Raw genomic sequence first — 22,962 nt, forward strand, 5'->3', positions numbered from 1 at the left:
TTCTGGGGGGAAGGGATTCTTTGTTGCACCCTGCGTGCGCATTTGTTATTCAACCGGCTTACAACAGGAGTTGCTAACATCGTTATATTGAAATTGCCATATTAAAGTTGTTTTAACTTACATAATGTCGGATGCCTTGCTTCAATGGTGTGTGGACCAGTTGCACCACAACTTTGGCTTGGAGGCCAGTGAAGACATAGTCCAGTAAGTAGCTAACGTTAACTAAATGTTGATTTAAGATAGTGAGCTAGCCATTGCTAGCAAGCTAGCTGTCTGTCTTTTGACAGTTGCCCCTCTCATGTTAAAGTTAATAAAATTGTCAACGACATCATTATTACTATTAGGTCTGTAAACTTGTCAATCTTTCCAGTTGATTCATCTAGCAAGATATGTCGCCATTTGCACTTGCCTGCTAGCTTTTCCAGGTGGCCATATCTTAATGTCACTTCGTCAAAATCATGGTATAAGTTACTAAGCCAAAGCATGGACTGACTGACTGATTGAGATGGACGTAAATCAAGGTTTACCAAAGTAGGCCTAGCTGTCATAGGGCAACCTTTAAACAACGAGCTCCACTATCTAGGCTAGCTATAAAAGCGTTTCATTGACATTCTTCTCACTATCAACAGGTATATTCTGTCCATCGACAATGCGGACGAGATAGCGGAGTATGTTGGGGACCTCCTTCAGGGCACTGATGGAAGGAAGAAGCAGTTTATAGATGAACTCCTGGACAGATGGCAGCGGTCTCAGACACTGACTCATGACAGCACTGGCCTGTTCCCCATAAACTCTCTGTCAGGAACAGGTAGGATGCCTTCTTCCGTTGCCACATTGGCTCTGGCCTGTTCCCCATAAACTCTCTGTCAGGAACAGGTAGGATGGTAGGATGTCAGGAACAGGTAGGATGCCTTCTTCCGTTGCCACATTGGCTCTGGCCTGTTCCCCATAAACTCTCTGTCAGGAACAGGTAGGATGCCTTCTTCCGTTGCCACATTGGCTCTGGCCTGTTCCCCATAAACTCTCTGTCAGGAACAGGTAGGATGCCTTCTTCCGTTGCCACATTGGCTCTGGCCTGTTCCCCATAAACTCTCTGTCAGGAACAGGTAGGATGCTCTGGCCTGCTCTTCCCCATAAACTCTCTGTCAGGAACAGGTAGGATGCCTTCTTCCGTTGTTCCCCACATTGGCTCTGGCCTGTTCCCCATAAACTCTCTGTCACTCTCTGTCAGGAACAGGTAGGATGCCTTCTTCCGTTGCCACATTGGCTCTGGCCTGTTCCCCATAAACTCTCTGTCAGGAACACATTGGCTCTGGCCTGTTCCCCATAAACTCTCTGTCAGGAACAGGTAGGATGCCTTCTTCCGTTGCCACATTGGCTCTGACCTGTTCCCCATAAACTCTCTGTCAGGAACAGGTAGGATGCCTTCTTCCGTTGCATTGGCTCTGTTGCCTGCTCTTCCCCATAAACTCTCTGTCAGGAACAGGTAGGATGCCTTGGCTCTCCTGTTCCCCATAAACCCTCTGTCAGGAACCACATTGGCTCTGACCTGTTCCCCATAAACCCTCTGTCAGGAACAGGTAGGATGCCTTCTTCCGTTGCCACATTGGCTCTGACCTGTTCCCCATAAACCCTCTGTCAGGAACAGGTAGGATGCCTTCTTCCGTTGCCACATTGGCTCTGACCTGTTGTCTTATTGTTTGATATGTTTATTTTTAAAGTTATATATATTTTATAAGTAGTTTTCTTGTCAGGCTATATGGTTCCTAATGCACAATGCCAACAGTACAATGAGAGTGAGTCTGACTGTTGTAATGCCCATCCTGTCCTTGTTAAGTGACTGTCCAAACACAATAACAAGTACATGCATGAGAGGGACAGCTAACCAGTATATGCTTCTCTAGATGCTCAAGACATGTCCAAGGATTCCCAGAAGAAATCCAAGCGCAAAGGCAGGAACAAGCAAGAGGTGATGGCTGTTAGCCAAGCAGAGCCTGAGCCTGAGGTGGTGAAAACTCCCATTGACCTAATGAAGGCCCAGGAGAGCGGCAGCTCCTCGTCACAGAAGAAGAAGAAGAACACATTTGTGAGCCTCTACAATAAAGAGGGCCAGGACAAGCTGGCTATCCTGCTGCCCGGGCGCCATTCCTGCGAATGTCTGGCCCAGAAGCACAACCTCATCAACAACTGCATGAGCTGCGGACGCATTGTGTGTGAGCAGGAGGGATCAGGGCCCTGCATCTTCTGCGGCAGCCTGGTGAGAAAACAACCTGTTTTAGATCACCTCTAACTATGTTTGTTTTATGTTTCCCCAGTAAGTTATTAGAATGCATGTTACTCATACAAATTCAATTTGGCCTCTTAGAGAAGTATTTTCCCCTGGTTTTGCATGTTCTTCTATGAATTAACCAGGTATGCACCAAAGAGGAGCAAGAGATTCTGCAACGAGACTCCAACAAAAGTCAGAAACTGCGCAAGAAACTTATGGGTGAGACAAGCCACCAGTAGTATCTATCTACATAGCATATTAGAGAGTTGTTGAAGTCGGAAGTTTACATACACCTTAGCCAATTACATTTAAACTCAGTTTTTCACAATTCCTGACATTTAATCCTAGTAAAAAGTCCTTGTCTTAGGTCAGTTAGGATCACCACTTTATTTTAAGAATGTGAAATGTCAGAATAATAAGAGAGAATGCTTTATTTCAGGTTTGATTACTTTCATCACATTCCCAGTGGGTCAGAAGTTTACATACACTCAATTAGTATTTGGTAGCATTGCCTTTACATTGTTAAACTTGGGTCAAACGTTTCAGGTAGCCTTCCACAAGCTTCCCACAATAAGTTGGGTGAATTTTGAATTCTATTTAATGTCTGTGTGCCTGTCTTTGTCTCTCAGAGGGGGCATCGGAGAGGGGCTATCTGCCACACCAAGAGGCAAAGATGAAGACAGGGTTAGAAAAGGCCCTTCAACATAAAGACAAACTGCTGGAATATGATAAGAACAGGTTGGGATGTAGTGTGCATGTAGTATTGATGTGATTTCACTCTCTCTGTTTAAAGTCAAATTCTTTATACTTTCTTCCTGATGCATTTTGAGAATGTGTACTTTATATGTGGAGGCTGTGTCCTTTATATGTGGAGGCTGTGTCCTTTATATGTGGAGGCTGTGTCCTTTATATGTGGAGGCTGTGTCCTTTATATGTGGAGGCTGTGTCCTTTATATGTGGAGGCTGTGTCCTTTATATGTGGAGGCTGTGTCCTTTATATGTGGAGGCTGTGTCCTTTATATGTGGAGGCTGTGTCCTTTATATGTGGAGGCTGGGTCCTTTATATGTGGAGGCTGGGTCCTTTATATGTGGAGGCTGGGTCCTTTATATGTGGAGGCTGGGTCCTTTATATGTGGAGGCTGGGTCCTTTATATGTGGAGGCTGGGTCCTTTATATGTGGAGGCTGGGTCCTTTATATGTGGAGGCTGGGTCCTTTATATGTGGAGGCTGGGTCCTTTATATGTGGAGGCCGGGTCCTTTATATGTGGAGGCCGGGTCCTTTATATGTGGAGGCCGGGTCCTTTAAATGTGGAGGCCGGGTCCTTTAAATGTGGAGGCCGGGTCCTTTAAATGTGGAGGCCGGGTCCTTTAAATGTGGAGGCCGGGTCCTTTAAATGTGGAGGCCGGGTCCTTTAAATGTGGAGGCCGGGTCCTTTAAATGTGGAGGCCGGGTCCTTTAAATGTGGAGGCCGGGTCCTTTAAATGTGGAGGCCGGGTCCTTTAAATGTGGAGGCCGGGTCCTTTAAATGTGGAGGCCGGGTCCTTTAAATGTGGAGGCCGGGTCCTTTAAATGTGGAGGCCGGGTCCTTTAAATGTGGAGGCCGGGTCCTTTAAATGTGGAGGCCGGGTCCTTTAAATGTGGAGGCCGGGTCCTTTAAATGTGGAGGCCGGGTCCTTTAAATGTGGAGGCCGGGTCCTTTAGGCCGGGTCCTTTAAATGTGGAGGCCGGGTCCTTTAAATGTGGAGGCCGGGTCCTTTAAATGTGGAGGCCGGGTCCTTTAAATGTGGAGGCCGGGTCCTTTAAATGTGGAGGCCGGGTCCTTTAAATGTGGAGGCCGGGTCCTTTAAATGTGGAGGCTGTGGGCTTTTATATGTGGAGGCTGTGTCCTTTATATGTGGAGGCTGTGTCCGATGACAGGAGTGAGATTACCTTCATATACCCTCCCCCTGTTTACATCAACAGTACGCGACGAACGCAGGTCCTGGATGACGAGTCAGACTACTTTGCCACCGACTCCAACCAGTGGCTGTCGCCTAGCGAGCGCGAGCACCTGAGGAAGAAGGAGGAGGAGCTACGGGAGCTTCGCCACGCCTCCAGGAAGGACAGGAAGATCACGCTGGACTTCACAGGCCGACAGGTGCTTGACGAGGGAGAGAATAACAGTCATTACTACAACAAGTGAGTGAATGACTTGAAAACATCTCAATTCACACCACAGGAGGTTGTTGGCACCTTAATTGGGGAGGACAGGTTCGTGGTAATGACTGGAGAACAATAGGTGGAATGGTATCAAACACATGTTTTCTATGTGTTTCAATGCCATTTGCTTCGTTCCAGCCTTTATTGGGAGATGTCCTCCCCTCAGCAGCCTCCACTAATTCACACCCTACTTCTCATATAGTTTACCACTGCAGACCGGAGCACCATGGACTTGCTGATAGGACAACATGTCAGGTAGAGCAGAAACAGACTTAGTCCCAGGCTTAGTTATGTGAGTGCTTGGGTTACATAAACAAGAGTAGGTTTTTAATACACCCTTCAGACATTCACAACACAGTGATAACCTCCATTTCTCCTGGTAATGTATCCACACTGTTACAGCTAGAGGGGTTCACGTGTGTGTAGTTTGAAACGAGGCATCTAAAAAGCATCCTACTGACCTACTTGGTGTTTTTAGGTTTGACGAGACGGTCAAGGCCCTCAACACAGGCACCAAGGGGAAAGCTCCCCAACGCCCTGAGGGACCAGCGGGGCGGCAGCACCTGAGAGAGCTGGTCAACCCCAACATCGTACAGGCCGCACCCAAGGTAGGACGCACACACACAGTATTTTCTCATGACGTTGTGGCGTGTCTGTTTACCCTGGTAAATCCCTCTACAGCTGCTAACATTTTGTCAACATAATTCTGTGAATCTCTACTAATGTCTTTCTTTACCATGCATCTCCAGTGGGTGAACGTGGGCAGTGGCCCTCGGAGATCTCAGGATAAAGGTGTTGTTGGCACAGAGGGAGACGGCGCTGTTGGCCCAGAACGCTCCAGACTCCGGCTGCAGGACAGAGAGCTGCAGGAGATGGCAGACGGGGGCTGGTGCCTCAGCATGCACCAACCATGGGCCTCGCTACTGGTCAAAGGAATAAAGAGGTACAGAACACTCTAATAATGGGCCTCGCTATTGGTCAACAACATCCCTACTGGCCATGCTATTGGTCAACAACATCCCTACTGGCCATGCTATTGGTCAAACGCATCCCTACTGGCCATGCTATTGGTCAACAACATCCCTACTGGCCATGCTATTGGTCAAACGCATCCCTACTGGCCATGCTATTGGTCAAACGCATCCCTACTGGTCATGCTATTGGTCAAACGCATCCCTACTGGCCATGCTATTGGTCAAACGCATCCCTACTGGCCATGCTATTGGTCAAACGCATCTCTACTGGCCATGCTATTGGTCAAACGCATCCCTACTGGCCATGCTATTGGTCAACCGCATCCCTACTGGCCATGCTATTGGTCAACCGCATCCCTACTGGCCATGCTATTGGTCAACAACATCCCTACTGGCCATGTTATTGGTCAATCGCATCCCTACTGGCCATGCTGTTGGTCAACAACATCCCTACTGGCCATGCTATTGGTCAAACGCATCACTACTGGCCATGCTATTGGTCAACAACATCCCTACTGGCCATGCTGTTGGTCAAACGCATCCCTACTGGCCATGCTATTGGTCAACAACATCCCTACTGGCCATGCTGTTGGTCAAACGCATCCCTACTGGCCATGCTGTTGGTCAAACGCATCCCTACTGACCATGCTATTGGTCAAACGCATCCCTACTGGCCATGCTGTTGGTCAACAACAACCCTACTGGCCATGCTGTTGGTCAACAACATCCCTCCTGGCCATGCTATTGGTCAAACACATCCTTACTGGCCATGCTATTGGTCAAACGCATCCCTACTGGCCATGCTATTGGTCAAACGCATCCCTACTGGCCATGCTATATCAGGAAGCACATAACACACTAACAATAGGCCCTGCAAAGACATTGAGTAGGAACAAAACACAACAAACAATGGACTATGTTATTGGTCAAAAGGCAGCCTTTTTGACTAGCCATTACAAAGAAGTGTTACAAACTCATGTATGTAGTCCTCTTGTAGCTCAGTTAGTAGGACCTGGTCCTCTGTAGCTCAGTTAGTAGAGCACGGTCCTCTGTAGCTCAGTTAGTAGAGCGCGGTCCTCTGTAGCTCGGTTAGTAGAGCACGGTCCTCTGTAGCTCGGTTAGTAGAGCGCGGTCCTCTGTAGCTCGGTTAGTAGAGCGCGGTCCTCTGTAGCTCGGTTAGTAGAGCGCGGTCCTCGGTAGCTCGGTTAGTAGAGCGCGGTCCTCCGTAGCTCGGTTAGTAGAGCGCGGTCCTCCGTAGCTCGGTTAGTAGAGCGCGGTCCTCCGTAGCTCGGTTAGTAGAGCGCGGTCCTCCGTAGCTCGGTTAGTAGAGCGCGGTCCTCCGTAGCTCGGTTAGTAGAGCGCGGCCCTCCGTAGCTCGGTTAGTAGAGCGCGGCCCTCCGTAGCTCGGTTAGTAGAGCGCGGCCCTCCGTAGCTCGGTTAGTAGAGCGCGGCCCTCCGTAGCTCGGTTAGTAGAGCGCGGCCCTCCGTAGCTCGGTTAGTAGAGCGCGGCCCTCCGTAGCTCGGTTAGCAGAGCGCGGCCCTCCGTAGCTCGGTTAGCAGAGCGCGGCCCTCCGTAGCTCGGTTAGCAGAGCGCGGCCCTCCGTAGCTCGGTTAGCAGAGCGCGGCCCTCCGTAGCTCGGTTAGCAGAGCGCGGCCCTCCGTAGCTCGGTTAGCAGAGCGCGGCCCTCCGTAGCTCGGTTAGCAGAGCGCGGCCCTCCGTAGCTCGGTTAGCAGAGCGCGGCCCTCCGTAGCTCGGTTAGCAGAGCGCGGCCCTCCGTAGCTCGGTTAGCAGAGCGCGGCCCTCCGTAGCTCGGTTAGCAGAGCGCGGCCCTCCGTAGCTCGGTTAGCAGAGCGCGGCCCTCCGTAGCTCGGTTAGCAGAGCGCGGCCCTCCGTAGCTCGGTTAGCAGAGCGCGGCCCTCCGTAGCTCGGTTAGCAGAGCGCGGCCCTCCGTAGCTCGGTTAGCAGAGCGCGGCCCTCCGTAGCTCGGTTAGCAGAGCGCGGCCCTCCGTAGCTCGGTTAGCAGAGCGCGGCCCTCCGTAGCTCGGTTAGCAGAGCGCGGCCCTCCGTAGCTCGGTTAGCAGAGCGCGGCCCTCCGTAGCTCGGTTCGCGGCCCTCCGTAGCTCGGTTCGCGGCCCTCCGTAGCTCGGTTAGCAGAGCGCGGCCCTCCGTAGCTCGGTTAGCTGAGCGCGGCCCTCCGTAGCTCGGTTAGCAGAGCGCGGCCCTCCGTAGCTCGGTTAGCAGAGCGCGGCCCTCCGTAGCTCGGTTAGCTGAGCGCGGCCCTCCGTAGCTCGGTTAGCAGAGCGCGGCCCTCTGTAGCTCGGTTAGTTGAGCGCGGCGATTGAAATACCAGGACAGTGGGTTTGATTCCCGGGAACACCTGTATGTTAAAATGCATGACTGTAAATCAGTCTGGATTAAAGCGTCTGCTAAAGGGAATATGATGTGTGTCCAGGGTGGAGGGGAGGAGCTGGTACACATCCCACCGCGGGCTCCTGTGGATAGCAGCTGCAGCCAAGAGGCCCACCCCTGAGGAGGTCACTCAGGTGGAGAACATGTTCCTTCAGATCTACAAGAGAGGTACACACACACACACACACACACACACACACACACACACACACACACACACACACACACACACACACACACACACACACACACACACACACACACACACACACACACACACGGTTACACACACTGTTACACACAGACAGTCTACCACTTTCTCTACCCCCCCCCTATACACACGCACACACCAATCAATTAAAATATTTATTAGGATGTATGTAAACATACTGTTGACTCTCACCGACCACCTTCCTCTCCCCAGATCTTAAGTTTCCTAAAGACTACCCCACCGGCTGCCTGCTGGGCTGTGTCAACATAACCGACTGTCTGTCTCAGGAGCAATACAAGGAGCAGGTTAGTGTGACCACGTACCTTCCTAAACACACGCTTCTGTACACTGGTATGCGTACGAACATGCCCGGACACTCCGAGCACTTAGCTCTCTGTGAAGGCTATGTGATATTCTCCTGGTTAGTGTAGGAACCACAGACACTTCTAACAGACAGACAGGACATAGTTTCATCCTGGCTGGCGTGACACGCCCAACGCGTCTCCTGTCTTTTCCCCTCCCTCTCAGCCAAGAAAACAAACCAAGAGTCTGGAAAAATGTATGGAATTTTAAACTGTCTGTTCCCGGAATATTGTTTTTGACTGACGAGTTGCTCTTGTTCCAAGCGGTAGTCATCCTCTTCGATTAAACTGGGATGAAATGCTTTGTTCCAAAATAATCCTGTCATTGTTGTTTAAAGCAATGCAGAAATGGATTTTCAAAGTCACCATAATTACAAGGTAATAGGTGTCAGGTAACAGTTCCCGTGCCCCAGAATACCAAGGTAACCTGCCTGAATGAAGCCATGAAGTGCTTTGAAAGGCTGGTCACATCAACACCATTATCCCAGAAACCCTAGCTCCACCCCAATTTGCATACCACACCAACAGATCCACCGTAGCTCAGTTACATAATCTCTATTGCACTCCACACGGCCCTTTCCCACCTGGACAAAAGGAACACCTATGTGAGAATGCTATTCATTGACTACAGCGAAGCATTCAACACCATAGTGTTAGCCCTCTAATCTCATCACTAAGCTAAGGACCCTGGGACTAAACACCTCCCTCTGCAACTGGATCCTAGACTTCCTGATGGACCGCGCCCAGGTGGAAAGGGTAGGTAAACAACACATCCGTCACTCTGATCCTCAACATAGGGATCCCTCAGTGGTGCGTGCTCAGCCCCCTCCCATACTCCCTGTTCACTCATGACTGCATGGCCAGGCACGACTCCAACACCATTATTAAGTTTTCTGATGACACAACAGTGGTAGGCCTGATCACCAACAGCGATGAGACAGCCTATAGGGAGGAGGTCAGAGACCTGACCATGTGGTGCAAGGACAACAACCTCTCCTTCAACATGATCAAGACAAAGAAGATGATTGTGGACTACAGGAAAAGGAAACCCAGCCCCCATTTTCATCAACGGGCTGTAGTCGAGCAGGTTGAGAGCTTCAAGTTCCTTGGCATCCACATCACCAACAAACTAGAATGGTCCAAACACACCAAGACAGTTGTGAAGAGGGCACGACAAAGCCCATTTCCCCCTCAGGAGACTGAAAAGATATGGCATGGGTCTTCAAATCCTCAAAAGGTTTTACAGTTGCACCATCGAGAGCATCCTGATGGGTTGCATCACTGCCTGGTACAGCAACTGCTCTGCCTACGACCACAAGGCACTACAGAGAGTAGTGCGTACGGCCCAGTACATCACCGGGGTCAAGCTTTCTGCTATCCAGGAACTCCATACTAAGCGGTGTCAGAGGAAGGCCCTAAAGATAGTCAACGACTCCAGCCACCCTAGTCATAGACTGTCCTCTCTGCTACCGCACGGCAAGCGGCTTCTAAACAGCCTCTACACCCAGGCCATAAGACTCCTCAACAGCTAATCAAATGGCTACCCAGACTACCCCCCCACGCTGCTGCTACTCTGTTATTATCTATGCATAGCCACTTTAATAACCCTACCTGCATGTACATAATTAACTCAATTGCCTCAACACCTGTGCCCCCGCATATTGACACATTGACTCTGTACCGTTACCCCCTGTATATAGCCTCCACATTGACTCTGTACCGGTACCCCCTGTTAATAGCCTCCACATTGACTCTGTACCGGTACCCCCTGTATATAGCCTCCACATTGACTCTGTACCGGTACCCCCTTTATATAGCCTCCACATTGACTCTTGACTCTGTTAATAGCCTCCACATTGACTCTGTACCGGTACCCCCTGTTATATAGCCTCCACATTGACTCTACCGGTACCCCTTATATAGCCTCCACATTGACTCTGTACCGGTACCCCCTTTATATAGCCTCCACATTGACTCTGTACGGTACCCCTTTATATAGCCTCCACATTGACTCTGTACCGGTACCCCCTGTTATATAGCCTCCACATTGACTCTGTATATAGCCTCCACATTGACTCTGTACCGGTACACCCTGTATATAGCCTCCACATTGACTCTGTACCGGTACCCCCTGTTATATAGCCTCCACATTGACTCTGTACCGGTACCCCCTGTATATAGCCTCCACATTGACTCTGTACCGGTACCCCCTGTTAATAGCCTCCACATTGACTCTGTACCGGTACCCCTGTATATAGCCTCCACATTGACTCTGTACCGGTACCCCCTGTATATAGCCTCCACATTGACTCTGTACCGGTACCCCTGTATATAGCCCCACATTGACTCTGTACCGGTACCCCCTGTATATAGCCTCCACATTGACTCTGTACCGGTACCCCCTGTATATAGCCTCCACATTGACTCTGTACCTGTATATAGCCTCCACATTGACTCTGTACCCCCCTGTATATAGCCTCCACATTGACTCTGTACCGGTACCCCCTGTATATAGCCTCCACATTGACTCTCGGTACCCCCAGCCTCCACATTGAGCCTCCACATTGACTCTGTACCGTACCCCCTGTATATAGCCTCCCCCTGTATATAGCCTCCACATTGACTCTGTACCGGTACCCCCTGTATATAGCCTCCACATTGACTCTGTACCGGTACCCCCTGCCTCCACATTATAGCCTCCACATTGACTCTGTACCGTATATAGCCTCCACATTGACTCTGTACCGGTACCCCCTGTATATAGCCTCCACATTGACTCTGTACCGGTACCCCCTGTATATAGCCTCCACATTGACTCTGTACCGGTACCCCCTGTATATAGCCTTGCTATTGTTATTTACTGCTGCTCTTTAATCATTTGTTTTTCTTATCTCTTTATTTCCTTACCTGCATTGTTGGTTAAGGGCTTGTAAGTAAGCCTTTCACTGTTCACCTCTTGTATTTGGTGCATGTGACAAATAAAACGTGATTGAACAAGAATAGTTAATATAATCTAATTCAGTTAGTTACTGTATTAACATGTAATTTTAGATTGGTGCTAATAGGTACGTAGCCTCGCAGTTAAAGCATTGGGCCAGTAACCGAAGGGTCGGCGGATCGACTCCCCAAGCCGACTATGTGAAAAATCTGTTGTGCCCTTGAGCAAGGCACTTAACCCTAATTGCTCCTGTATGTTGCTCTGGATAAGAGCAACAGCTAGAGGATTTAAAATGTAGATGTATCTGGTACAAAGCATAGCTTTTTTTATAGCTTTGTTTGCCTTTTCCAGTCTTGACACACGTATTTATTTCATCTCGGCACTAACACACCTGATTCAAATAGTCCGCTAATAATCCAGTTGAAGTAGAACACGTGTTCAACGGCTGGGCATCCCATAGAGAAACAGATTGCCAGAGGTACAAAGTAACTAACTAGTCTTGGTGCTGTAATTTAGTAGCTTTTCAGAGTACTTGTAAAAATAATTGTTGTAATTTTCATTTTATTTCCCAGAGAGGAACCGGTTGGTGATTTAGGCTAGGGTGTAATTGATTCTACTACAATGACATCATTGGCTTTCCTCTTTTCCTCCCTACTGCTATACAACTTCTAACCAGCAGAGGGTGTACTGCACCACTTCAGCATCAACCCACAGCCAGCCATTTTACACTGACTGGAGGCTACAGCACAATCACCATAAAGCACTGCTGAACCACAACACAATTCAACCCACATTACTCCCCTTCTCTATCGTCTAAAACACAAACGTGATCAACCAAACCCACATGGTATTAAGTTAACCCACGTTCCCATTACGTCTAGAGCAGTTAGATGAGATGGAGAGAAACGCTGTATTTCAGGGAGGCAGATTGACTCCATCACCCTTTGATGTATAATGAATCAATCGGGTGCGCTGGTGCTCTCGGTGGTCTTTAATCTTTTGCCTTTCATGCTGTTTAAATGTGGAGATGCCTCAATGCCTGGATGGCCCAGTAAGGCCGTACCACTCCACCCCAAACCACTATGACTGACGCTGCCAGCAGCTCTTTGAACATTGTACTCTTTCTAACATGGATTGATTGAAAGCTATGTCTGTTTTGTTTTAACCATGAGGAATGGGGATCTTTGTTGTTTTGGTTGGGTTTATTTAGAATGGTTTGGTGGTGGGGGGGTTTCCATCAGCTCCCTGTTCCTATGGAGGTTTACCACAGAGGTTTTGAGCTGGTTCTTTTCTATTATGTCAGCCATTATGTTGACCAGAGAAATCACTGTCTTAAAAAACAGGATGCATGCTGTTTTGTGTTCCGTGCGTGTCTGGGTGATTCCTTGAACAGTAAAAGACCCTCAGTTTAGGGATTTTCACTAAATGTAATCCATGGAAGGGTCCTTTTCAGGAATATGAATATCTGTCAAATGAGTGTGACCATTTAAAAATATAAACATGAATATTGAAAATATATATATTCTTTAGATTAGGTCATTTGTGTGTGTGTATGTATAATATATATACACACACACACACAGTGGGGCAAAAAGTATTTAGTCAGCCACCAATTGTGCAAGTTCTCCCACTTAAAAAGATGAGAGGCCTGTAATTTTCATCATAGGTACACTTCAACTATGACATACAAAATGAGAGGAAGAAAATCCAGAAAATCACATTGTAGAATTTTTAATGAATTTATTTGCAAATTATGGTGGAAAATAAGTATTTGGTCAATAACAAAAGTTTATCTCAATACTTTGTTATATAACCTTTGTTGGCAATGACAGAGGTCTGTCAAATGTTTTCAGACTGTTGCTGGTATTTTGGCATTCCTCCAGAGCAGTGATGTTTTGGGGCTGTTGCTGGGCAACACGGACTTTCAACTCTCTCCAAAGATTTTCTATGGGGTTGAGATCTGGAGACTGGCTAGGCCACTCCAGGACCTTGAAATGCTTCTTGCGAAGCCACTCCTTCGTTGCCCGGGCGGTGTGTTTGGGATCATTGCCCTGCTGAAAGACCCAGCCACGTTTCATCTTCAATGCCCTTGCTGATGGAAGGAGGTTTTCAATCAAAATCTCACGATACATGGCCCCATTCATTCTTTCCTTTACACGGATCAGTCGTCCTGGTCCCTTTGCAGAAAAACAGCCCCAAAGCATGATGTTTCCACCCCCATGCTTCACAGTAGGTATGGTGTTCTTTGGATGCAACTCAGCATTCTTTGTCCTCCAAACACAACGAGTTGAGTTTTTACCAAAAAGTTATATTTTGGTTTCATCTGACCATATGACATTCTCCCAATCTTCTTCTGGACCATCCAAATGCTCTCTAGCAAACTTCAGATGGGCCTGGACATGTACTGGCTTAAGCAGGGGAGATAAGTGTTTCCAGTTTCAGAGATTTTTGTAGGTTATTCCAGCAGAGAACTGGAAGGAGAGGTGGCGAAAGGAGGAATTGGCTTTGGGGGTGACCAGAGAGATATACCTGCTGGAGCGCATGCTACAGGTGGGTGCTGCTATGGTGACCAGCGAGCTGAGATGAGGGGGGACTTTACCTAGCAGGATCGTGTAGATGACCTGGAGCCAGTGGTACTGACTGGTTTTCTGATCCAAGCCCCTACCTTTTTATTGTATCTGTGACCAACAGATGCATACTGTATGTACAGTGGCTTGCAAAAGTATTCACTCCCTTGGCCTTTTTCCTATTTGCATCATAGGGGGGGGGTTGTATCATTTGATTTACACAACATGCCTACCACTTTGAAGATGCAAAATATTATTCAAAGCAAAACTGCTCCAGCTCCTTCAAGTTGGGTGGGTTCCGCTGGTGTACAGCAATCTTTAAGTCATACCACAGATTCTCATTTGGATTGAGGTCTGGGCTTTGACTGGGCCATTCGAAGGCATTTAAAAGTTTCCCCTTAAACCAGTCGAGTGTTCCTTTAGCAGTATGCTTAGGGTCATTGTCCTGCTGGAAGTTGAACCTCTGTCCTAGTCTCAAATCCGACTTCCGGCGCCGACTGAGATGGCCGCCTCGCTTCGCGTTCCTAGGAAACTATGCAGTTTTGTTTTTTACGTGTTATTTCTTACATTAGTACCCCAGGTCATCTTAGGTTTCATTAGATACAGTCGAGAAGAACTACTGAATATAAGATCAGCGTCAACTCACCATCAGTACGACCAAGAATATGTTTTCCGCGACGCGGATCCTGTGTTCTGCCTTACAAACAGGACAACGGAATGGATCGCATGCAGCGACCCAAGGAAACGACTCCGAAAAAGAGGGAAACGAGGCGATGTTCTGGTCAGACTCTGAAAAAGGGCACATTGCGCACCACTTCCCAGCATTCTTCTTGCCAATGGCCAGTCTCTCGACAAGGTTGACGAAATCCGAGCAAGGGTGGCATTCCAGAGGGACATCAGAGACTGCAACGTTCTCTGCTTCACGGAAACATGGCTTACTGGGAAGACGCTATCCAGGGCGGTGCAGCCAACGGGTTTCTCCACGCATCGCGCCGACAGAAACATACATCTCTCTGATAAGAAGAGTGGCGTATGCCTCATGACTAACGGGACATGGTGTGATGAAGGAAACATACAGGAACTCAAATCCTTCTGTTCACCTGATTTAGAATTCCTCACAATCAAATGTAGACCGCATTATCTTCCAAGAGAATTCTCTTCGATTATAATCACAGCCGTATATATCCCCCCCAAGCAGACACATCGATGGCTCTGAACAAACTTTATTTAACTCTTTGCAAACTGGAAAACATTTATCCGGAGGCTGCATTCATTGTAGCTGGGGATTTTAACAAAGCTAATCTGAAAACAAGACTCCCTAAATTTTATGAGCATATCGATTGCGCAACCAGGGGTGGTAAAACCTTGGATCATTGTTACTCTAACTTCCGCGACGCATATAAGGCCCTGCCCCGCCCCCCTTTCGGAAAAGCTGACCCCTGCCTACAGGCAGAAGCTAAAACAAGAGGCCCCCACGCTGAGGTCTGTCCAACGCTGGTCAGACCAAGCTGACTCTACACTCAGACTGCTTCCATCACGTGGACTGGGACATGTTTCGTATTGTGTCAGATGGAAATATTGACGAATACGCTGATTCGGTGTGCGAGTTCATTAGAACGTGCGTCGAAGATGTCGTTCCCATAGCAACGATAAAAACATTCCCAAACCAGAAACCGTGGATTGATGGCAGCATTCGCGTGAAACTGAAAGCGCGAACCACTGCTTTTAATCAGGGCAAGGTGTCTGGTAACATGTCCGAATATAAACAATGCAGCTATTCCCTCCGCAAGGCTATTAAACAAGCTAAGCGTCAGTACAGAGACAAAGTGGAATCTCAATTCAATGGCTCAGACACAAGAGGCATGTGGCAGGGTCTACAGTCAATCACGGACTACAAGAAGAAACCCAGCCCAGTCACGGACCAGGATGTCTTGCTCCCAGGCAGACTAAATAACTTTTTTGCCCGCTTTGAGGACAATACAGTGCCACTGACACGGCCTGCAACGAAAACATGCGGTCTCTCCTTCACTGCAGCCGAGGTGAGTAAGACATTTAAACGTGTTAACCCTCGCAAAGGCTGCAGGCCCAGACGGCATCCCCAGCCGCGCCCTCAGAGCATGCGCAGACCAGCTGGCCGGTGTGTTTACGGACATATTCAATCAATCCCTATACCAGTCTGCTGTTCCCACATGCTTCAAGAGGGCCACCATTGTTCCTGTTCTCAAGAAAGCTAAGGTAACTGAGCTAAATGACTACCGCCCCGTAGCACTCACTTCCGTCATCATGAAGTGCTTTGAGAGACTAGTCAAGGACCATATCACCTCCACCCTACCTGACACCCTAGACCCACTCCAATTTGCTTACCGCCCAAATAGGTCCACAGACGATGCAATCTCAACCACACTGCACACTGCCCTAACACACCTGGACAAAAGGAATACCTATGTGAGAATGCTGTTCATCGACTACAGCTCGGCATTCAACACCATAGTACCCTCCAAGCTCGTCATCAAGCTCGAGACCCTGGGCCTCGACCCCGCCCTGTGCAACTGGGTACTGGACTTCCTGACGGGCCGCCCCCAGGTGGTGAGGGTAGGCAACAACATCTCCTCCCCGCTGATCCTCAACACGGGGGCCCCACAAGGGTGCGTTCTGAGCCCTCTCCTGTACTCTCTGTTCACCCACGACTGCGTGGCCACGCACGCCTCCAACTCAATCATCAAGTTTGCGGACGACACAACAGTGGTAGGCTTGATTACCAACAACGACGAGATGGCCTACAGGGAGGAGGTGAGGGCCCAATGCAGTGTGGTGTCAGGAAAATAACTCAAAACTACGTCAACAAAACTAAGGGGATGAATTGTACATAAGGAAACAGAATGAGTGATCCCCCTATCCACATCGATGGAACAGTAGTGGAGAGGGTAGCAGTTTTAAGTTCCTGGCATACACATCAAACAAACTGAATTGGTCCACTCACACTGACATGCAGTCGTGATGAAGAGTACAGTATAGCATATGCATTCAGACCTCAGGAGGCTGAAGAAATTATATGTAGCATTGTCAAAAAGCACTGACAAACTTTACAGATCCCATCAATTCCCATTATTAAAATGGCTGGAGTTGTATCACCAGTGGTACGGCAACTGCTCAGCCCTCAAGTGGTGGCTGTCCAGACAGTCTGAGGACTGAGATAGAACTGTTTTTCATCACCGGGCTTTGATGCAAACTACCTGCCCTCCAGGACATACGGGGTGAACACCAGTGGTTACAGGAAGGTGGTTGATGTCCTTGATGATCTTTATGGCCATCCTGTAATCCAGAAAGGGTGGTCAGTACAGGTGCATCCTGGGACCAGAGACTGAAAAACAGCTTCTATCTCAAGGCCATCAGACTGTTAAACAGCCACCACTAACATTGAGTGGCTGCTGCCAACACACTGTCATTGACACTGACCCAACTCCAGCCATTTTAATAATGGAAATTGATGGGAAATTATGTAAATATATCACTTCAGCCACTTTAAACAATGCTACCTTATATAATGTTACTTACCCTACATTATTCATCTCATATGCATATGTATATACTGTACTCTCCACACTGTTCATCGATGTGCATCCTTATGTAATACAATCATCTAGCCACTTTAACTATGCCACTTTGTTTACTTTGTCTACACCACATCTCATATGTATATACTCCTCCCTGTACCATCTCGTGTTGTTGGTAATCAAGCCTCACTGTTGTGTCGTCCGCAAACTTGATGATTGAGTTGGAGGCGTGCGTGGCCACGCAGTCATATGAACCTTATGTACATATTCCTTATCCCCTTACACTGTGTATAAGACAGTAGTTTTGGAATTGTTAGTTAGATTACTTGTTGGTTATCACTGCATTGTCGGAACTAGAAGCACCCATTTGCACACTCGCATTAACATCTGCTAACCATGTGTATGTGACAAATAAAATTTGATTTGATTTGAAATCTCTGGAAGACTGAAACGGGTTTCCCTCAATAATTTCCTTGTATTTAGCGCCATCCACCATTCCTTAAATTCTGACCAGTTTCCCAGTCCCTGCCGATTTAAAAACATCCCACAGCATGATGCTGCCACCACCATGCTTCACTGTGGGGATGTTGTTCTCAGGGTTATGAGGTGTTGGGTTTGCGCCAGACATAGTGTTTGCCTTGATGGCCAAAAAACTCAATTTTAGTCTCATCTGACCAGACTACCTTCTTCCTTATGTTTGGGGAGTCTCCCACATGACTTTTTGCAAACACCAAACATGTTTGCTTATTTTTCCTTTGAAGTAGTGGCTTTTTTTCTGGCCATTCTTCTGTAAAGGCCAGCTCTGGAGTGTACGGCTTAAAGTGGTCCTATGGACAGATACTCCAATCTCCGCTGTGGAGCTTTGCAGCTCCTTCAGGGTTATCAGTCAAATGTATTTTTAAAGCCCTTCTTACATCAGCTGATGTCAAAGTGCGGTACAGAAACTCAGCCTAAAACCCCAAACAGCAAGCAATGCAGGTGTAGAAGCACGGTGGCTAGGAAAAATTCCTTATAAAGGCCGGAACCTAGGAAGAAACCTAGAGAGGAACCAGGCTAAGGGGTGGCTAATCCTCCTCTGGCAGGGCCTGGTGGAGATTATAACAGGACATGGCCAAGATGTTCATAGATGACCAGCAGGGTCAAATAATAATAATCACAATGGTTGTAGAGGGTGCAACAGGTCAGCACCTCAGGAGTAAATGTCAGTTGGCTTTCAGAGTATCTCTACCGCTCCTGCTTTCTCTAGAGTTGAAAACAACAGGTCTGGGACAGGTAGCACATCCAGTGAACAGGTCAGGGTTCCATAGCCGCAGGCAGAACAGTTGAACCTGGAGCAGCAGCACGACCAGGTGGACTGGGGACAGCAAGGAGTCATCAGGCCAGGTAGTCCTGAGGCATGGTCCTAGGGCTCAGGTCTTCAGAGAGAGAATTGGTGAAAGCATACTTAAATTCACACAGAACACCGGAGAAGACAGGAGAAATACTCCAGATATAACAGACTGACCCTAGCCCCCCGACACAAAATATTGCAGCATATATACTGGAGGCTGGGACAGGAGGGGTCGGGAGACACTGTGGCCCCGTCCGACGATATCCCCGGGACAGGGCCAAACAGGCAGGATATAACTTTGGTTATCTTTGTTCCTTCTCTGATTATTGCCCTCCTTACCTTGTCTGTGAGTTTTGGTGGGCGGCCCTCTCTTGGCAGGTTTGTTGTGGTGCCATATTCGTTCCATTTAGTTTTACAATGGATTTAATGGTGCTCCTTGGGATGTTTAGAGTGAAAAATTGATAACCCAACCCTGATCTGTACTTATCCACAACTTTGTCCCTGACCTGTTTGGAGAGCTCATTGGTCTTTGTTGTGCCCCTTGCTTAGTGGTGTTGCAGACACTGGGGCCTTTCAGAACAGGTGTATATATACTGAGCTCATGTGACACTTAGATTGCACACAGGTGGACTTTAATTTAACTAATTATGTGACTTATGAAGGTAATTGGTTGCACCAGATCTTATTTAGGGGCTTCATAGCAAAGGGGGTGAATACATACGCACTCACTACTTTTCCGTTTTTTAGAAACAATTTGTTTTTCTTCCACTTCAGCAATTTGGACTATTTTGTGTATGTCTGTTACATGAAATCTAAATAAAAATCTATTTAAATCACAGGTTGTAATGCAACAAAATAGGAAAAACGCCAAGGGGGATGAATACTTTTGCAAGGAACTGTATTCCCAGTCATGTGAAATCCAAAGATTTAAGGCCTAATTAATTTATTCCAATTGATTGATTTCCTTATATAAAGTAACTCAGTAAAATCTTTGAAATTCTTGCATGTTGCGTTTTTTGTTTTTGTTCAGTATATATTGTTGAACATCATATATTCTACTACGGGCATGCCAAAGTTCCAGAGTGGGATTTCTGCTACTTTTAGCATTAACAGAGGGAATGTGAAAATGGATTCAAAATGGTTGCCCCCTACTGGGGGTTTTGCAGGATGTGTAATGATACAATTAAAAGGAGGGCTGTGATTGGTTATATTGACTACTATGCTCATAACTTTAGAGTATTATCTTCAACCATATACAGAAAATGTGGATAATCAAAAATGATTTATTTTCAATATTAATTTGTATATTTTTCTCAATTATGCTCTAAGATACAAATGTCAAATATATGTCAACAATCCTTCCTCCATAGGACTATGGATTACATTTTGTGAAAATCCCCCAAAATCCTGTTTATTTTTTAAATCTAGTTTGGTGAAGATGCACCCTGTCTTTAATTGACCTGGCTGTTTTGTTTTATTTCCCCGGATGCGATCGGGACAGTGAAAACATCTGTGACTGCATCTCTGCTACCCCTCCCCTACACACACACACACACACACACACACACACACACACACACACACACACACACACACACACACACACACACACACACACACACACACACACACACACACACACACACACACACACACACACACACACACACACACACACACACACACACACACACACACCCCCTCATACACACACACACACACACACTCACTCACTCACCCCCTCATACACACACACATTAGCTCTAATGAGATATTGGCGCACTTATTTTTTTAATGAGATATATAAACTGTGCTGGTGAAATGTAATTGGCTCTGATTACTTTGCTGTATGGGTGATTCTGAAGTCCGTGTGTGTGGGAGGTGACTAGACAATGGCAACAAATCACTCTTATTTTTTCACTTTTACAATCAAATTATATATTTTTCATGTACTTTTCCTGTTTAAATGGTTCAGTTTAGCCGGAGTGACCTAATAGGCATCGTACATGGAAATAGGATAACCTACATCTGGGAAATGTACTAAACCTTGAGACTATTTGCATAGAAATCTTTCCCTTTGTTCAGTTGTCTTTCTCTCACCTTCCCAACCTTTTCAGGGCCATAAAATCATGCCGGGGGGCTGTGTGACCGCCCTTTCGTGTGTGTGTGTGTGTGCTTGCAGATAGGTACACAAGGCAGCCATAAATAAAAGCCCATGTCATTGTAGCCTTTCTGGGAGACCAGCTAGAAACTACACAGGACTAGAGTATAGCCTAAATACTATATCATCCTTCGAGTAGTGTAAATAAATACGTAGGAGTGTGTGGATCGCTCTAAATTACCTTCACACTAGTCATTTAGCCGTAGCCGCCTGTTTTCCCATGTTAGCATAACGTCGCTTGCGCTGTAGCTAGCCCGCTCCCTAGAGCCGCCGTGTGTGCGGCAGGCAGGGGATTTACGGTGTTGTAGGGCTGGGAGTTGCCAGGGACCTCGCGATACGATATTGTCACCATACTCTGGTGCAGATTCGATATGTATTGAGATGCTCACGATTGTATATGTATTGCAATTCGATGTTCCAAACATATTGCTGCTGCAAAGGGACAAGGAGCTATGAGAGAACCAGTTCTGATCAGTCCTGGAAATAAAAGTGCTGAAAACAAATTGCCTCCGTATTTAAAAAGATGATCGAGAACAAGCTAAGTAAAATACTGGAATATTGGTGCAGGTACAGCAAACTAGCACAAAAGTAATATAGCGATATTGTCAACACGATACAATATATCATCAAACGTAATATCCCGATATGTAACTGTGTCAATGTTTTCCCCCATCACTACTGCCATGGCAGGAGGAGAAATGATGCTTCCTCAGTCTACACAAGGCTTACCGCCCACCTCCCTGTAACCTGCTCCCGGGTATCAACAGCCTGTGGAGGGAAGAGGAGAGGGAGGGAGGATTGGGTTGGGAGAGAGGCGGGGGGGTTGCCTCGTGAGGGGGAGGATGTAGGGAGGAAGGAATTAGGGAGTGGTTGACTAAGGTGGTTGAAGTGACAAGGGTGAGGGAAATGAAGGATGGAGGGAGAATAGAGAGAGGGGGGTGGATGGAGGGAGAATAGAGAGGGGGGTGGATGGAGGGAGAATAGATAGAGGAGGAGGGGTTGATGGAGGGAGAATAGATAGAGGAGGAGGGGTTGATGGAGGGAGAATAGATAGAGGAGGAGGAGGAGGGATGGAGGGAGGGAGAATAGAGTGGAGGATAGGTGGGTGGATGGAGGGAGAGGAGTGGATAGATGGAGGGAGGGAGAATAGAGAGTGGAGGATAGGTGGGTGGATGGAGGGAGGGAGGGAGAATAGAGAGAGGAGGAGTGGATGGAGAATAGAGTGGAGGATAGGTGGGTGGATGGAGAATAGAGAGAGGAGGATAGGTGGGTGGAGGGAGGGAGGGAGAATAGAGTGGAGGATAGGTGGGTGGATGGAGAATAGAGAGAGGAGGATAGGTGGGTGGAGGGAGGGAGGGAGAATAGAGTGGAGGATAGGTGGGTGGATGTAGGGAGAGTGGATAGATGGAGGGAGGGAGAATAGAGAGTGGAGGATAGGTGGGTGGATGAAGGGAGGGAGAATAGAGAGTGGATGATAGGTGGGTGGATGGAGGGAGGGAGGGAGAATAGAGGAGGAGTGGATGGAGAATAGAGTGGAGGATAGGTGGGTGGATGGAGAATAGAGAGTGGAGGATAGGTGGGTGGATGGAGGGAGGGAGAATAGAGAGTGGATGATAGGTGGGTGGATGGAGGGAGGGAGGGAGAATAGAGAGAGGAGGAGTGGATGGAGAATAGAGTGGAGGATAGGTGGGTGGATGGAGAATAGAGAGTGGAGGATAGGTGGGTGGAGGGAGGGAGGGAGGGAGAATAGAGAGAGGAGGAGTGGATGGACAGGGGGAGGTGGGGAAGTGAGATGAGTGAAATATGTATGGGATATGTATTTGCATTAAATATGTATAAAGGCGTTATAAGTCCGTATGGACAGGGTTGTGAGTGAGGTAATGACAAGGTAAGGAATGAAGTAGGGGTGTGTTTATTATTAAGGACAGAGAGGGAGACAGAGAGAGGATAAAAGGGGATTTGATTGAGAGAAAGAGAACAGGCGAG

General features: G+C 47.7%; 1 protein-coding gene across 5 annotated transcripts in view; it reads left to right on the forward strand.

Moving 5' to 3' along the window:
• Positions 1-22,962, forward strand: part of trip4 (thyroid hormone receptor interactor 4) — an 82,781-nt gene continuing 59,819 nt past the window's right edge. Inside the window, exons 1-10 of one of the 5 annotated variants that reach the window (XM_046348951.1) lie at positions 1-204; positions 630-808; positions 1,905-2,257; positions 2,413-2,488; positions 2,899-3,007; positions 4,233-4,448; positions 4,948-5,077; positions 5,219-5,412; positions 7,897-8,021; positions 8,278-8,369. In XM_046348951.1, the coding sequence (XP_046204907.1) occupies positions 125-204; positions 630-808; positions 1,905-2,257; positions 2,413-2,488; positions 2,899-3,007; positions 4,233-4,448; positions 4,948-5,077; positions 5,219-5,412; positions 7,897-8,021; positions 8,278-8,369 (1,554 nt within the window). In that variant the 5' untranslated portion in view covers positions 1-124. Of the gene's footprint in view, positions 205-629; positions 809-1,316; positions 1,349-1,386; positions 1,417-1,459; positions 1,487-1,574; positions 1,581-1,904; positions 2,258-2,412; positions 2,489-2,898; positions 3,008-4,232; positions 4,449-4,947; positions 5,078-5,218; positions 5,413-7,896; positions 8,022-8,277; positions 8,370-22,962 lie in introns of those variants that run through there. The other 4 variants (XM_046348952.1, XM_046348955.1, XM_046348953.1 and 1 more) reach the window with 4 other exon arrangements.

Source organism: Oncorhynchus gorbuscha, linkage group LG05 (assembly GCF_021184085.1).
Source record: "Oncorhynchus gorbuscha isolate QuinsamMale2020 ecotype Even-year linkage group LG05, OgorEven_v1.0, whole genome shotgun sequence".
Lineage (NCBI taxonomy): Eukaryota > Metazoa > Chordata > Actinopteri > Salmoniformes > Salmonidae > Oncorhynchus > Oncorhynchus gorbuscha.